At 42.2% G+C, this 16,877-nt stretch overlaps 1 protein-coding gene across 1 annotated transcript; it reads left to right on the top strand.

Moving 5' to 3' along the window:
• Positions 1-221: 221 nt before the first annotated feature.
• On the top strand, positions 222-16,376 carry LOC144608004 (vesicle-associated membrane protein 3-like). Its single transcript, XM_078425228.1, has 5 exons — positions 222-355; positions 10,826-10,919; positions 12,769-12,927; positions 13,427-13,478; positions 13,994-16,376. Coding segments are annotated over exons 1-5 (327 nt in total). The 5' UTR covers positions 222-353; the 3' UTR covers positions 14,014-16,376.
• Positions 16,377-16,877: the final 501 nt, after the last annotated feature.

Raw genomic sequence — 16,877 nt, 5'->3', positions numbered from 1 at the left:
CGGGGCCGAGCCGAGGCCGAGGGGCGGGGCCGAGCAGAGGCCGAGGGGCGAGGCCGAGCAGAGGCCGGGGGGCGGGGCCGAGCCGAGGCCGGGGGGCGGGGCCGAGCAGAGGCCGAGGGGCGGGGCCGAGCAGAGGCCGAGGGCGGGGACGAGCAGAGGCCGAGGGGCGGGGCCGAGCAGAGGCCGAGGGCGGGGACGAGCAGAGGCCGGGGGGCGGGGCCGAGCCGAGGCCGAGGGGGAGGGGTAAACAGGCCGCTGGCAGTGGAGGCCGCGCTGGTGCCGTGACGTCTCCGAGCCGCTGAGGACAACACCCGACTCCCGGCCGCTGCGTCGACGTCTCTTTGTGAGAAGACATGTAAGTTCTTTCCTCGCGCCTCTCAGCTTTCGCTCCCTTCCACTAGCGTGCATTTTATTTATCTCTTTCTCCCACTCCCAATCCCAGGCTTGTGCTGAGGCAAGGCCGCGGGCGGGGTGGGGGGAACCGGGCCGCCGGTCAGTCAGTGAAGGGTCATTTAAAACAAAAACTCCCCACCTTCAGTTGGTGGCAGAGTATTATGAGAAAATGTTCCAATTGCTGGAGTTTGTAGGAAATTTGTTGTAGTCTTTGCTGTCAGTGTCTCTAAAGTTCGACAAGTTTCCTTCCTTGAGGCTTGGTTTTGAAGCAAGGGAGAGAAACATTTCTGGAATTGTACTTTTCGTAAGTTCAAGTTGCTGACTATTTTGGAAAATATCAAGCTTGTTTTTCCCAGGAGATTTCTTGGCTGCTGCTTTCAATCATAGATAATGAAAATGCAACAAGTAGTGTTAACCCTTTCTGAAAACTGGAGGATTAGTGGGTATCTAATCATGCTTTTTTAAAAAAAATTAATGGAAAAATCGCGTGTTTCTTTATTGTTTTGGGTTTCCTCTAACTGCAAAGTTCCTCAGAAATTTAGTGAATCACCTGACCTACTCAAGATGGGGTGTACAAATTGGGGAATGTTCTGATGCAAAACCCATTTGAACTATCATGAAAGCCGTGTTGACAAAATGTCGGAGAAAAATGTTATACAGGAGGGAAGTGTTCAGATTAATCTGATTAAAACTCTTGTGGCATTTTTTAAATTCATATTTTGTGATGACTCCTGACCACATGTTTGAACGAATGGTTTTATTAATATGTGGTTGGATATGTCAAGGTATACTTCCCAATTCTTAAAGCTAAGACTTCATAGTGTTTGTTGTTGTCACTACTTCCAAAACTTTGTACTAAATTTGGTTGAGTTCAAATCCCACCAGATTAAATGAGAATTTTAAATTCAGTGTAAAAACTTTGTCAAAAAGTCAATAGATTAATGAGCATCGTCATAAGTGAAAAGACATTGAAAGCTCATCTGCCTTGCTGAACAGTAAGGGACCTTGAAATTAGCAGTAGGGTAATTGATTAACGGGTCTCCAAACTGGCCCAAAAGGCAATTTGTGGCACTATCTCGCCAGTGAAATTGTGTCATGTGTCAAAAGTTGATCAAAATTAGATTACATGTAGCTCTGAGGAGTTGACTTGTTAGACATTCCCAGCTGGGCTTGACTATTTCCAGATTGGCGTTGGCATTCCTTAGCTTTGGATTGCTCTTTCTAATGGAATATTTAATGTCAATTTTGATTTGCAACTCGTTGGTGATTTGCATCAACTGAGCCATCTGGCAGCATAATTCAGAACATTGACTGTCGGGCATGAATTAAATTGGCAGTGTTGAAGAGTCCTCGCCCAAAATGCAGTCTGCCCATTTCCCTCCACAGATGCTGCCTGACCTGCTGAGTTCCTCTGGTAGTTTTTTTTATTTTGCCTGGGATTCCAGCATCTACAGTCTCTTGTATCTCCTTAAATAGTGTTGTTGGAAAGCAAATTAAAGATAGTGCCAATTAATATAATGATCATCATGGGATTTCCCAAAAATTGCCCCAATGTTAAAATATGCCAGTGTGCATGCTGGTCATAATAAATTTCTGTTCCTACCTCTCAATACCTCTGTGTCTTCGACCATTTTGGTGAAATTGAAACGTAGTCATTGACCAATCTTTTCTCTCCGATAGTTATTCATCTCTATTTGAGTTAGGAAGAGGGGATGTTCAACGCGATCTGGGTGTCCTAGTGCATCAGTCACTGAAAGGAAGCATGCAGGTACAGCAGGCAGTGAAGAAAGCCAATGGAATGTTGGCCTTCGTAACAAGAGGAGTTGAGTATAGGAGCAAAGAGGTCCTTCTACAGTTGTACCGGGCCCTGGTGAGACCGCACCTGGAGTACTGTGTTCAGTTTTGGTCTCCAAATTTGAGGAAGGATATTCTTGCTATTGAGGGCGTGCAGCGTAGGTTCACTAGGTTGATTCCCGGAATGGCGGGACTGTCGTATGTTGAAAGGCTGGAGCAATTAGGCTTGTATACACTGGAATTTAGAAGGATGAGGGGGGATCTTATTGAAACATATAAGATAATTAGGGGATTGGACACATTAGAGGCAGGAAACATGTTCCCAATGTTGGGGGAGTCCAGAACAAGGGGCCACAGTTTAAGAATAAGGGGTAGGCCATTTTGAACGGAGATGAGGAAGAACTTTTTTAGTCAGAGAGTGGTGAAGGTGTGGAATTCTCTGCCTCAGAAGGCAGTGGAGGCCAGTTCGTTGGATGCTTTCAAGAGAGAGCTGGATAGAGCTCTTAAGGATAGCGGAGTGAGGGGTATGGGGAGAAGGCAGGAACGGGGTACTGATTAAGAGTGATCAGCCATGATCGCATTGAATGGCGGTGCTGGCTTGAAGGGCTGAATGGCCTACTCCTGCACCTATTGTCTATTGAATTTGTTAAATCAAATTAATCAAATCCAATAAATCAATCGGGGCTTTTGAAGGTTTTGGCATAAAACATCTTGGAATCTCAAGTCTCAATAAAAGAAGGCTCTGTCAACTTATCCCTTTCAAATGTTCATTGAAACTGTGTTACTTTTTTTAAATCCAATTAATATCTGGGGTTGCATGCCATCCACCCTCTGGGACTAGTGAAGTGATTGTAAAATGGTGTGGAATTGACGTCAGCACATGCAATGTTGGTTGGGGTGTGGTTATTTGATTCATTGGTCCCAGTATTTGAATCTTTTTTTTTCTCGAACAGCAATGTTAAGGTGCTTCACAAGAGCATCATGCAATGCCTGAGACTGATGAGGGGAGATGGGATAGTTAATTATATTTGCTCAGAGATGTTATGGGATGAGGCAAATGGTGAGTTTTAGAGGTTTTAGAACTTTAGAATATGAAAGCAAAGCTGCTAGTAGGTGGAATAAAAACAATGAAAAAGAGGGTACATCTAGTTTTGTGCTGCCTAGGTTCTAAACTTTGGAGTCTGAACAAGCTGTTAGTCACCAGTCTGGAGAACCTGCCTCTGTTTGACACTGAGCACTTTACATGGAATGTTTTATATAAAGTTGTCTTTGTTGTCTCTTGAGCAGCTGACTTGCATGATCTAATTTTGCTTGTTTCAGATTATGATAGTGACCCTTCTGAGTTTGAGGAAAAGGTTTTTTTTTCCTGTGGAGACAGCATACGTGTTAGTTTTTCAGAAATGGATTTGAAACCACTGGATCTCAACATCAGTCCTTATACTGGGGCCTTGCTCTTGGGCTGATTGTTCGTATGTCTGTAACTTTAATTGGTTCTAGCTTGTCTAAGGTTATTTTTCCTACTCTGCACTTCCCTAGTTATAAATATTTTACAAAGTGCTGCAGTGACTACAGACTTGACCCAATCAATTTACAAATTGATGGATTATTGGCTGAGAATTCCCAAATACTTGGGTTGCCTGTGGCATAAAGTGAATATGAGAAGGAGGGAGGGAGGGAGAGAGAGGCCAGTTGTCTTTTGACCCATTAGTAGTTCTCATTTTGAGATGCTACACAGCTATTTGGTGTATTTCTGCCAGCATCGTCTTATCCAATATCCATTGCCTGGATTGAGACCAGAATTTTTATAATTTTGCTTTCTTGGGACTGAAGCTATCATGTTGTAACATAACTGCATGTGCTTTGGGTTCCAGCATGTAAATATAGAAGATTCCAAAGCACTGTATTTAATTTGTGACAATTTTCTGTAGGTTGTGAAGCGTTCTAATTTCATGCCCTTTTACAACTCCAGGATTTCAGAATGCCTATTACTTTCACAATGATAATAATAATAATAATAATAAGCATTTATTTTATATAGCGCTTTACCAAAAGCTCAAAGCGCTTTACAAAAACAGTCATAACATAAAAACAAACAGACAAACTATCCTGACGGAGAAGCGGCGAACAAACAGCGCCAGCGTCCTCTCACGTCAGGGTCCAGCAGTAGACAACAAAAAGCACAGGACACACAGATACAATTTTAACACAAACAGCCATCACAGTGATTGCTCCAGGCACACCCTCACTGTGATGGAAGGCAAAGAAAAGTCATTATCTCCTCCTCATTCTTCTCCCGTGGCGCCACGAGGTGATCGAGGCTCCCGACTTTTCAAGCCCCCACCGGGCGATGGAAAGTCCGAGAGCCGAGCCGAGCAGGCCGATGAAGGTCCTGAGCCCCCACCGGGCGATGGAAAGTGCCGCGGCCAGGCCACGCAGGGCGATGAGGGGTCGATCGTACCTCGCGCTCCGGGGCGGTCGAAGCTGCTACAGCTGGAGCTCCTGAAAGCCGGTCGCCAGCCAGGGACCTGCGAGCTCCCGATGTTGCGGTCTGCAAGGCCCACGGCCGAAGCCTCCGAGATGGTAAGTCCAGGCCCTGCGACCGGAGTCTTCAAGGTCGATCCCAGCTGGAGGCCGTCGACTCCACGATGTTAGGCCGTAGCTCGAACGGAGACACAACACGGTAAAGGTCGCATCTCCGTTGAGAAGGAGATTAGAAAAAAAATGTTTCCCCCACCACCCCCCACATAAACAGAGTTAAAAATAGAACAAAACGTACATTAAACGATGACAATAGACAAAAAACAAAAAAAAGACAGAGAGACTGCCGGTGAGCCGCAGCTGCAGAACACAGCCACGCCCCTGATGATAGTCACACAACAGGTACATAGTAACGTGAAGCAAATGTATATGGAAATTCTCCCCCCAAAAAGCAGCAGTAATGTGATATGAACATAAATCTTTTTCTGGTCATTATGGCAAAGGTTAAATAGATCTTGGAGCACTGGAAGAGTTTTCTTGACTTTTGAAATGTATTATGGGGATCTAATCAAGCTGATGATGATGATCTGTCTAAAAGAAAATCTTGCTAATTCTGCCTCCACCTCCACTCTCCCCACCCTGCTGGAACCACAATATGGATCTTCCCATCTGATCTTAAGAACAGTTTTATCTGTGACTTCCTAGTTTTCGCACTGAGTCTCGTCAGCGAGGGTAGTTGAACGTGAATTTTTTGCATACACTTGCGCAGTTTTAGAATAAGTTTCAGCTAGACCTGGGCTTCGTGCTACAATTTCTATAAACAGCTTGTGGTGGAGAGTGAAATGGAAGAAGTTGTTTGGTTTATATCTTTCACCAGCAAAGAAGTGCTGAGTAGGAAGCATTGGAAGCATTCCCTTGCCTGGGAAAGAACAGAAAAAAAAACCTCTTGCTCACTTTGAACTCATTGGGGTTTTTTTTAAAGCTGTGTGTTCCTTTTTATACAGAGACATTAGAGCAACATACAGTATTTAGGCATTGGGTGAGATTTTATTCTGCTTGCCTTTCACATTGTAGCATACCTTGTAAATCTTCTGCGTTTAATTTCATTTTGAAGTGCACTCATAATGTATTATGAGGCGCTCAGAAACACCAAAGTTGGAAAAAGACACAAATCCAGTTTGAATTATTCATTCATAGGTGTTTTGGTAGTTCGTGTCACTTTTCTCCATTCTTCTAATCTTGGCTGTCATCTGGAGGAAGATTGCTGTCAGTTCACTGAAGAACAGTCTCGACCTCAAACGTCACCCATTTCTTCTCTCCAGAGATGCTGTCTGTCGCGCTAAGTTACTCCAGCATCTTGTGTCTCTCTTTGGTGTAAACCAGCACCTGCAGTTCCTTCCTACACAGTTCACTGATTGATTTGAATCAGAAGCTCCTGGTCTGTTGGTCTTTGTTTTTCGTAATGAGTCCCCCAATGACTTGATTACAGACAGACAATGGCTTGATTACACACAGCAACAATTACACTTTGCTTTGAGATGGCATTTCTCTGAAGAGGCCAGTGAGCTTTGGGTAAACACTGGCTGGTCTTCTGCTGCAGGATAGTGATGGTAATTGTTGTCTCTAGGTATCCACTTGAGGGTGTAGTTTGATTGAATTTGGCTTTCACTTGAGCCGTCCATCAGGGCACCTTCCTTGAATATTAAACTAATGTAAAGAATTTGGCATCTTTCACTTGGTCTGTTGTCTGAGAGCAGGAGATGTTGGTGACTGACTCCAAAAGCAGTATTGCAAACGGATGAGGAGCTTCATTGTTTCTGGATTCCAACTCAACAAATGTCAATTCCTTCACTGTACATCAGTAAACTCCTTCATAACTGTTTAAAATGACCTCAACGGCCATTGTATAAACATTGATTAGTGCTTTTAACTGGTTAATTCAATACTGAGCTTTTTTGTCAAATGTGATGCACTTAAATGCGCATGTACTTAAAAGCAGCAATCGGCAGCTTGCTTTCCATCTCTCTGCTCCAATCTTTCATGTATGCTCTTCATTAATCTGAAGACATGATACAGACATGTGATTTCTGCTGAACTATTAGTGTTAATAAATAAATTCCTCCTCGTCTCCTTCCTAAAATAACTTCCTTTAATTCTGAGGCTATGACCTATGGTCCGAGACTCTCCCACTAGTGGAAACATCCTCTCCACGTCCACTCTATCCAGGCCTTTCACTATTTGGTCAGTTTCAATGAGGTCTCCCCATATCCTTCTAAACACCAGTGCCGTCAAACGCTCATTCTTCATTTTTCATTATTGCCTTAAGTTTTCTTCCATCAACGTGACCTCTTTTGTCTTGGTTTTTATTCACAGGCTGGTAGCTTCCATAACCAACTAGTTGTGGGAAAACTAGTGCCCAAGTGAATCTTGAGATTGCTGCTGCCCCAATTATGACTGATGTGCAGTAGACACCAGAATAGTCCTTTCCCTTGATGCCACTGGATATGCATTTTGTTGAGAAGTTCCCACAAGAGCGATAAAAGAATACCCAGACATTACTGATTTTTGGTTGCGGAACAATGTTACAGGGCACTGTATGGACTGGTTTTCGTAAAATATTCCACAGCATTTCTCAACCCAAGAAAAACACTCCAAGCTAAGTATTTTGTGAACTATTGTGCAGGTCACCTGAGACCATATTTTTACTCTTCAGAGCTTTGACAGTTATAAAGTGCAGGACGTATAGGTTTGGAAGCTAATTCGCTTGATAAAATTGTAAATTGTCCTCGTGTATAGGATAGTATTGGTATACGGGGATCGCTGGTCAGCGCAGACTCAGTGGGCCAAAGGGCCTGTATCTCTGAACTAAACTAAACTAAACACTTTGTGTCTGGGTAAGGAGCAGGTTGCTCCAGTCTAAAGTTCATTACATGGTGAAAAAAGGATTTCTGAAATGTGCACAGCTGAGGTATAGTATCTTCATGCTTAAACAGTACTTAAACAGTACTTTGAAGAGCAAATCCTATGGGCAATTTAGCAAGCAATGATTCTGCTCGGCTCTTCCCCCTGTGGGTGTGGATTTTAAAAAAAATCAAAATGCCATAAGCCTTTGTGTGGGTGTGTTCACCTCATTTAAATCCTGTGGTTACCAGATAATACATAGGTTGACATGTTGGCATTTTTTTCAGTCTGTGCTTGACGTGATGTTTGATATGTTAAACTTAAATGTAAAGGTAGGATTCTGTGTACATTTGCCTGATGCGACTAAATGTAATAGTGTTCGTGAATCACCAATAGTTAATTATGAGGCAACATTTGTTCAGTTGAATGGTTAAATACAAGGAATTGTGGATATATGACTAGATTTGTTTTGGGCCAAGCGGGGTGAAAGTTTTGTGCAAAGTGTTAATGGAATGCATGATTGGATAAGAAAGCTGTATGTCTGGAAATGGGAAGAGATGGATGTAGTGGAGTTCAATTCACTGTGTATACCACCTCAGACTTGTTAGGTTGAATGCGCTGTTTATGCTGTAAGTTGCAGGCAAAACTTTAATACATTTTCAACTGGTTCAAAATTAACTTGGCAATATGCTATGGGTGAAGCCTCTATCACTATAAATTGAGTAAGAGAAGCTGTTAAAATTAATTCAGTCCCATCTTGGTTTAATAATGGAACTTAATTGGTTGGGGCTAGGTTGAACTTGGCTTCTTCTTCTAACATTCAATCTTCAATCTATCCACTCAAGTGCACCCAGTCTGTTTACCAGTGATCTCTTAAACTAGCTGATATTACTTGGCACTAAATGCTTGGGGTTAGGGGATCAGAAATAGCTAATTAAACTGCTGAAATAAGTTCCACCTGTGACTCTTCTGATTGTTCAGGATGTGTGCTCAAGACCTACAGAGTGAGGAGCACAAAACAAACACTTGTGGCCCAGAGTTTGTGGTTAACAGCAAAGCAAGAGTGATTGCCACAGTACTCCTCATGTGCAGTGATCTGTGCCAAGCACTTCCCTTTCGACCATCTGTTGCTGTCAACTGTCTGGGGATCCTTGGTATTCAACAGCTGGCTATACAGCTCTTCACTTTAAAACATTTTCAGTCTTCATGGCTGTAACGATATGAACGTAGACCAACTATATATTACCCATTATTTTTCAATGAGGTTGCATGTTTAGTTTACTATGTAATTATTGCTGTACTTCATTTTTAAATTTTGCATTTTGAATGACCCAATGCAAGATGTTTGGAGTGTAATGGAGTAATGGCTACCAATATTATTGCCACAAATCACACATCAAAAAAAATCAATCTATTTGGCCATTACGTCAGGAATTTAAGGTTATGATGCCTCTGATTTCTATATTCCTTGCACACTAAGAAATCTACTGTTAAACTGAATATACTCAATGCAGCATTATTGCAGCTGAGGCACTAAACTAATCCCCTGAACAATCCCAATGCAGTCTGAATGGGGTGTTTCCTGGGATTGTAGCCACGTTTATTCTTGTACTAACATTTAAGCTTGTAGTTACCTGTTGAAAGCTTACTGCTTATCTCCCAGGTTGAAATCAAGATAAAACTTACTTTAGTGGCTTTTCGCATCATATCACTTAATAATATTGTGTATGGGGTTTTCATTTGGACGTTTGCTGAAGAATACTCGTGTAGCAGCATCGTGTACCGTTCAGCTGTGTTCTGTCCATGATCTTGCATTTCTCAAACCGACCTGAGGAGGCATGGTGGGGTGGGTGAGATCCAGAACTAATGTAAACAGGATTGTAGTCATCTGAATATCCAGAGTAGGATATATATCAGCATAAAGTGTTGAGCTAATTCTTGCTCCAAGGAGAGAGATAAATGGAGCGCCTTACGGTACTTCTATTCTGTTTTATTGGAACTAATGTTCCTTGTAACTAGTGATGCACAGATTCCAGATATAAATGTTCTCGTTGAAATTAACATTCTCAATGGAAATTTATTGTCACATATGCAATTAAACATTACACAGTGAAATTCATTTTGCTTATGATAATACCGGCGCCACCACGTGTGGCGAAATTTTGTCGCATTCCCACGTGTTCATGCTATTTGTTTGTTATGCAGTGCTTTGCAGTTCTATAGCCCAACAGTTTGGCACTGGTGGTGACCTACCTGCTTGTATACAGGCTGTACATTTGGGAGACCGGTGGGATGGATTTTCTGCTGCCACCTTGTGGAAACTCTGTACGTGGCAATATTGTTGCGTCTTGCAGAGAAATCCGAGTTAAATGCCCTGGTTTAGCTAAACTGCCCTTGGTTGTCCTGTATTTTTATTTAAATATTGTTGGGCAGCTGTGTTTCTGGCCATTCGGTTTACGATCATTTCTCTTGTGTGGAACCCTGACATAACCTGAAGGACATGCTCTAGATAACTTCTCCCTCTAGTGACACAACATTGAATTGCAATCATATGAAATTGTTTCCTGCATGTCACCACCGGGTGCTGCGATTCAAGCTGGAATTCTCAATGTTCAGTGTGCAAGACTAACTCTTTGCAGTGTTGTATAAATGGAGCGCCTTACGGTACTTCTATTCTGTTTTATTGGAACGAATGTTCCTTGTAACTAGTGATGAACAGATTCCAGATATAAATGTTCTTGTTGAAATTAACATTCTCAATGGTTCAATGGAAATTTATTCTCACATATGCAATTAAACATTACACAGTGAAATTCATTTTGCTTATGATAATTCCAGCGCCGCCACGTGTGGCAAAATTTTATCGCATTCCCACGTGTTCAAGCTACTGGAACAGCTCCCGATCCCCTCCGTTGCCCACGACCGGCTCGGCCTGCGAACTGTTGTCCCTCTTCTCTGGCCAGCCATCTTGTGTCTGGGGAAACCTCCTGCAGCTGACCTAGAGGCGCTGGATTCTTTGTTCATGTCTTGTGGACTAGGTTCAGTATTATTTTGCAGGTGGCCTTTCTTCATGTTGACTAATGTGCAGAGTGTATGCCTGTGTGGGGCAATGTTGCTGAGCCATTGCTCTGTAGGCTAACTGTAGTGTAACAGATTGATAGAAGAAATGAACCTGGCCCCTCAATCTCAATATTTATCGTTGAAGCTAAAATGTTAGGCATTTGTGGTGATCTGAAGGACGCTGCTGTTTTTATTGCAGGTCTGCCCCATGCCCCCCAGACACTCCGCCAACTGCTCCAGGGCCCTATGGCAGCAACAGGAAATTGCAGCAGACCCAGGCCCAAGTGGATGAGGTAAGAACCATGTCCCAATGCACAGGTCTGTTTAATGGTTGGAATATAGACGTCTACAGAAGACGACTTTCATCCTCTAAGCACTCAGGCTAGAGAAGAGTCCCAAAATTTGTGCTTTTGAAAGTAAATCTGCTTTACGATGAATGAACACTTAAGAGTTACGAACCAAAGATGATTTTCATCTCCTTTGGTGAGTAAACCTGAAATGCTCAGTGATTGTACACCAAGTTTACTTTCAGAAGTGCAAATTTGTCTTGAAATAAATAAATGTTAGGAACTTGGAGCTTGTGAAGCTGGGTTTAGTGTTGACTGCTTAACACTCTCATAGTCATTAATGATACAGGCTGATCACCCTTGTGCTACCTAAAACAGTTATTCATTTGGGTACCACTCTCCTGCATGTGTTGTGCTACAATTTATTTGATCGAGCAGATCTTTAATGTCGATCTGCCTTGGGCTTTTTTAGACAAACGGTTTGATTTGCATCTTCAGGTGAACCAGGCTGCTGGTGCTCCTTGAGCTGACCTTGTTGACCTGCGATGGTCAAGAATCACTTGCAGGTTGCACAGGACTTGTGGTGACATACAAGGGAATCTGGAAGTTTTGGAAACCTATTGCATATATTTAAGCACTTTTAACTTTGTTTCAGTTAAAAGAAATACCGGCAGTGGCATTCAGCCTGTTTAGAGCAGTTGTTCCAGTTCTAAACTTGCTTGTTTGCAACTCCAAACTTGAAGGATTTTGTGGGGACTTGGTAGTGATGCATTAAGTTTCCTGCAAAGGGTTGTTGGGTTACTAGATTTCACCTTGCATCTGACTGGCTATATCTGAAACTGTCCAAATTACTTCAACCTACAGTTCTACTGTTATGAGGTAGAAATTACATTGAACATCATTAGAACCACGCAGGCACTAATCCAGTCATCTAATGCAGGCACTAATCCAGTCATCTAATTTTATTTTCTGTTGCTACTTTATTCTTTATTGAAGTATTTGTCTAGACACTCAAGGTGCATGTACTTCACAACAAGACTAGTAGAACACACTTTCAATAAAAAGTTTGAAGTTCCTCCCACCTATTTCGGCTTGATATAAGAATTGCACAGCACAGAATGATGAGCCCATGTGTTTTTGAACCATTCACTCACTCTCCCTCCTGCCAATAGCCGATGTACCTAATGGGTACATTGGAGACCCTCGGGTAAATCCTGCCCCTTACCATTTCAGGTTATGCATTTCAAGCTATAAAGGTTTTAATCTCTGCACTTTCCCCTAATTCTTGCCAGAGACTCAAAATCAATATCCTTTGGCTCCTTGCAATAATTAGAAACAGTTCGTTGTTTCCACCCTTGTTTTGAATAACTGTTTTACTTGACAAAAGAACTGATTAACAACTTGCCTTCATACTTCCCCCATCCCTAATTCCAGAGGAAAATCTAGGCCCCTGGTTTCTTCACAGTAGGCAGCGCAGTGGCACAGTGGTAGAGTTGCTGCCTTACAGCGCCAGAGACCCGGTTTCGATCCTGACTTCGGGTGCTCTCTGTGTGGAGTTTGCACGTTCTCCCTGTGACCTCATGGGTTTCCTCCGGGTGCTCCGATTTCCTCCCACATCCCAAAGACGTGGGTTTGTAGGTTAATTGGCTTCAGTAAATTGCCCCTTGAGATAGAACTTGTGCATGGGTGAATGTTGGTTGGTGTGGACCGAAGGGCCTGTTCCCCTGCTGTATCTCTAAACCAAACTACACTCTTGCATCTCTGCTACGGTTCAGATAACAGTTCCAGGCACCTTTTACTTCCTATTGATGATCAAGACTTTTCCTGTACACTCCGTTCTATTTGCCACCTTCAGGTTGTGGATATCATGAGAGTGAATGTAGACAGAGTTCTTGAACGAGACCAGAAGCTTACGGAGCTGGATGACCGGGCTGATGCGCTGCAAGCAGGGGCGTCACAGTTTGAGACCAGTGCTGCAAAACTAAAACGCAAATATTGGTGGAAGAACTGTAAGGTAAGATCGTGATTTCTTTCTTGGCAGTTAGCTTCAGCTATCGTTCCTGGTCAGGAATATTTATAACAAAAATAAATCGGTTGCTTAAGTGCATTTCATAAACTTTTTTTATTACATGTTTCCGCATGGAAATATCCTGACTTGCAATTGAGTCCCATTTTAACATGCTGGCTTGAAGTGACTGATTGAAGTGACTGTTCAAGAGAATTCAATTTGATTGAGTCTAGTTCCTTAAACTGCTGGCATAAATTATTCTTGTGGTGAGCTGGCCACATTCTTACTAGGCTTTTTATGCAATGAGCAGATGTGGAACTGTCAAAACAACACTTCTGGTCAATAAAAAGGAGGCTCCCCCGCTGAAAGTTGGAATGGGTGACATTTGCTACATCAGATTGGAACACTGCATAGCCAAAATTAGAATTATCGCTGCATCTGTAAAAGTGACATTTCCTGCATTGATATATAATATTCAAGCTCTGGATTCCTTTTATTCCAACAGATGTGGGCAATTTTAATAGCTGTCATCCTGATCATCATAATTATCATAGTTGGTGAGTATTCATTCTTGCTTTACTTTCCTTTCCATCTTCTGCGCCTGTCTCCAATTCCTAATCTGCCCCTTGAGTACTCCTTCAATAACCTCTGCTTATGGAAACTCAATTCAGAAGATGGTGAAAGTACGTGATGCTCAGACTGTCAGGACAAATTTGCCAATGTACAAACCCCTACTGCTTCAACTCCCAGTCCATGCCACAGGTGTGGTTCATTTAACCAAGAAGCTTGCTGGTTGACCTCTGAGCTTGTGTCAAATTGGGGCTGTTGGGACCCTCAGTAAATGCTGCCGGCAACACTTGTCTTATTTCAGCAAAGAACTACTGGGTTTAGTTTGGAGACTATGTGTTCGTTCTGCGAAAGTGCCCAGATTGTGACGCTTTGGTCACTTGTGTGACTCCGTTTCCTGCTGCTAAAGCTGTCCTTTGTTATAACTTCCACAACAAACATGCAAATACTGTGGTCCACAATATGAGTAATCGCGTGGCTGATCTATTCTTTGCTTTCTTTGCAGTTTGGCAGACCTCAACATAAGAATGACCAAATTCTTGCCTGTTGGAAATTGGAGGTGGACTTTAAGATTTCAGCTCTACATCTACTGTTTTTAATATAGTTCATTTTTTGTCTCGGCTTAACATTATTAAACATTGGAGGGAATTATTGAGTATAATCAGGAGTTTAGAATGTTGTAAATTAAATATTAATCTTGTCACCTGAAACGTGTCCATCACACACTGAACACGCGGCATAGTTTCCCAATCTGTTAATTGATATTAGCACCATCTTCTTGGACTTGGATGGGACCAAATTTCTTTGGGCAACTTCAAGTCTTAATGCTTTCAGTGCCTCTTTATCCTGGCCTGAAGTTGCCTCAAGATTCAACTCCTGATCATGGTCAAACTTCAACGTAATGAATTGTCTGTATTTGTCCTGCTGAACATTTTTTTTCTCTGCCCCTCCCCCCCCTCCCCTCCCTCCTCCACTTCCAAGTAATGCCCTAACTCAAATTTTTAATTTGAGTAAAAAGTTCATCAAGTTGAGGGTTATTAGAAGAAGTTCATCAAGTTGAGGGTTATTAGATGTTGTCATGCCAACATTTGAATTGGCTTCTGCTCAAGCAACGATTGAGCACAGGATCATGAGTGCTAAATGGAGGCATGGTTTCTCTGTACCTCAAACCTTGAAGAATACTCTGGACAAGGGGTGCCTGTGATTACCTCGGTCTGATTGCACAGAATAGACAGCTAGCCACCAATAATAGTCTTGCCCGCTGCATCTGTGTTGTTGTAGAAACGGAGGATTCTTCACTGAAATGGTATTTCCTTGTGCAGATGTTTTATAACTCTCCATTGAAGCAGAGTGACCTGTATATGAAGGTCTTTGCCCTATTGCTGTTTCATTTGACACTTGAGCATTATTAGTTTATAACTCTCCTTTTCCAGATAGGGTCTTTTTAAAGGTTGAATGAACTAGTTGCCCACCTCTACTCTTATCTCAAGTGGAGATTTGTTCGGATTTCATGCTGTACCTCCAAATTGCTGGAACAAAGGAAATTGGAAGATCTACACCACTAATTCGTGATGGGTGTGGTCTAGTTAAAATCCATCCTTCTGATCTCAACAGGGAAATACAAACACTCCTTAAATTTGCAGTGCTAGATTTTAGAAACCATGTTTTTTTAAGATATGCCAGTTGCCTAGTTTACCTTATGAGCTTTTCCATAAAATAGCCAAGAACCGTTAACTATCTTGTGCCTTAACTGGTCTTCGTCCTGGTGTGAACCTGAATTTATGTTGAGATTTACTGGATCTCCACTGAAAATCTGTGCCTTTCTAACTTGAAATAGACTTTCTTGAACCATGTACAAAGCTTGCTATGTGACAAGGTAGTGTTTTTGGTACACTCAGAGCAAAAAGGGGAGAAAATTTTGGTCATGTACAATATTTGGTTACTACAGTAGTAAATGTGGCTCTCGGCTTTGCTAAACACCTTATTCACCATAAACCCTTAAATTAATAATTGCATCGTTGACCTGGGTTCACAAATCTGTATTCTTTCTGCACGTTTTTGTTTTAAAGTCCTTGTTGACATTGTCCTAAAGCCCTTGACATCTAATCGATCTTGAAGTGCGAACTCCTGCACATCTTGATGGCTACACCAAACAGCAAATGAGCTGCTTCGTAGACCTGTGTGCCAGTTGGGTCGGCTCACTGCACTTGCCATTCAATTTCCTAGTGATAGTTTTGTTTAAAATTTGTCCAGCACTTGCCTTTGTATTGCACTGTGGGATACTGAACAGTAAATTGGCGTTGGAGATCCTGCTTGCGACTGCAGTACTGATGACCTGAGTGACCACTTTTATGCTTTGTGAGATGCTTGTCCACTTTGCATCTTTCTATATAAAGGGTCGAACAAAACAGATAACTTGCCTTTACCAACTCTGCTGCTGAACTGCAGTATTGACCCAAAGTGTGTGCAATGTGGATGAATTGATTCTTGATGATTGTTTGTTACAATTTAGGCTTTGGTTCAAAATCAGAATTTGAATGAACCATCACCTAAGGTTCAATATTGGTCTGCCAAATTTTTTTCTAGCTTTTTAATGGAATTCACTTAATCAGCAGTTGGGATTTGTAAATTGAGATGACAATTGTAAACTTGAGCAGGTGCCTTAATGTCTTCAGCCAGCAAGTTTGATGTTTTATTGAGCTTGGTTCTTGTTGCCTTGTGCAGTAGTTACTGCCACTGGGACTTGATGCCCAACAGTTACCAAAACCCAAACAAGTGCCTCTTGCCTAGAGTGCCCCACTTAATTACACTAGTACAAAGCTTGTCCAGGGTAGCAATGCGGCTAGGCCTGTTCAATTGTATTTTACGATATGAAAAATTTAATAAAATATTTCACAATCTGAAGGCTTGTCGTTCATGAGGTTGCATGCACACTACACTAGGTTTGAAATGCTGGAGGAAGAAAATGCAAGGACATTTCATTAAAAATGAGCATTCATCTGGTGTCAGGATTAAGAAACTAGTTGTATTTCTCCAGAACAAGGCTGGCATTGATTGCATTGCACCATCCCAATGCCCTGAAGGTGATGGTCATGTAATGTAAGTGATCTTGTTGAAGTCTTGCTCCAGTGGTGGTTTTGCAGATCATGAAAGAAGCAGGGATGGTTCTCCTTTCTGAATTATCCCACGCTTCTGAATAATGAGAAATGCCAATATTGCTATTTACGAGATACATTAATGACTTAGATGAAGGGATTAAAAGTGCCATTAGCAAATTTGCAGATGATACTAAGCTGGGGGGTAGTGTGAATTGTGAGGAAGATGCAATAAGGCTGCAGGGTGACTGGGACAGGTTGTGTGAGTGGGCGGATACATGGCAGATGCAGTTT

Source organism: Rhinoraja longicauda, chromosome 30 (assembly GCF_053455715.1).
Source record: "Rhinoraja longicauda isolate Sanriku21f chromosome 30, sRhiLon1.1, whole genome shotgun sequence".
Taxonomy (NCBI): domain Eukaryota; kingdom Metazoa; phylum Chordata; class Chondrichthyes; order Rajiformes; family Arhynchobatidae; genus Rhinoraja; species Rhinoraja longicauda.
Note: the sequence above shows the minus strand (reverse complement) of the source record. Positions and strands in the feature narration are given on the sequence as shown.

Excerpts from the sequence above, each read along its gene's own strand:
- LOC144608004 (XM_078425228.1), top strand. Across the intron at positions 10,920-12,768 it reads CCCAGGCCCAAGTGGATGAG|GTTGTGGATATCATGAGAGT; the intron begins GTAAGAACCATG and ends TGCCACCTTCAG. Across the intron at positions 12,928-13,426 it reads ATTGGTGGAAGAACTGTAAG|ATGTGGGCAATTTTAATAGC; the intron begins GTAAGATCGTGA and ends TTATTCCAACAG.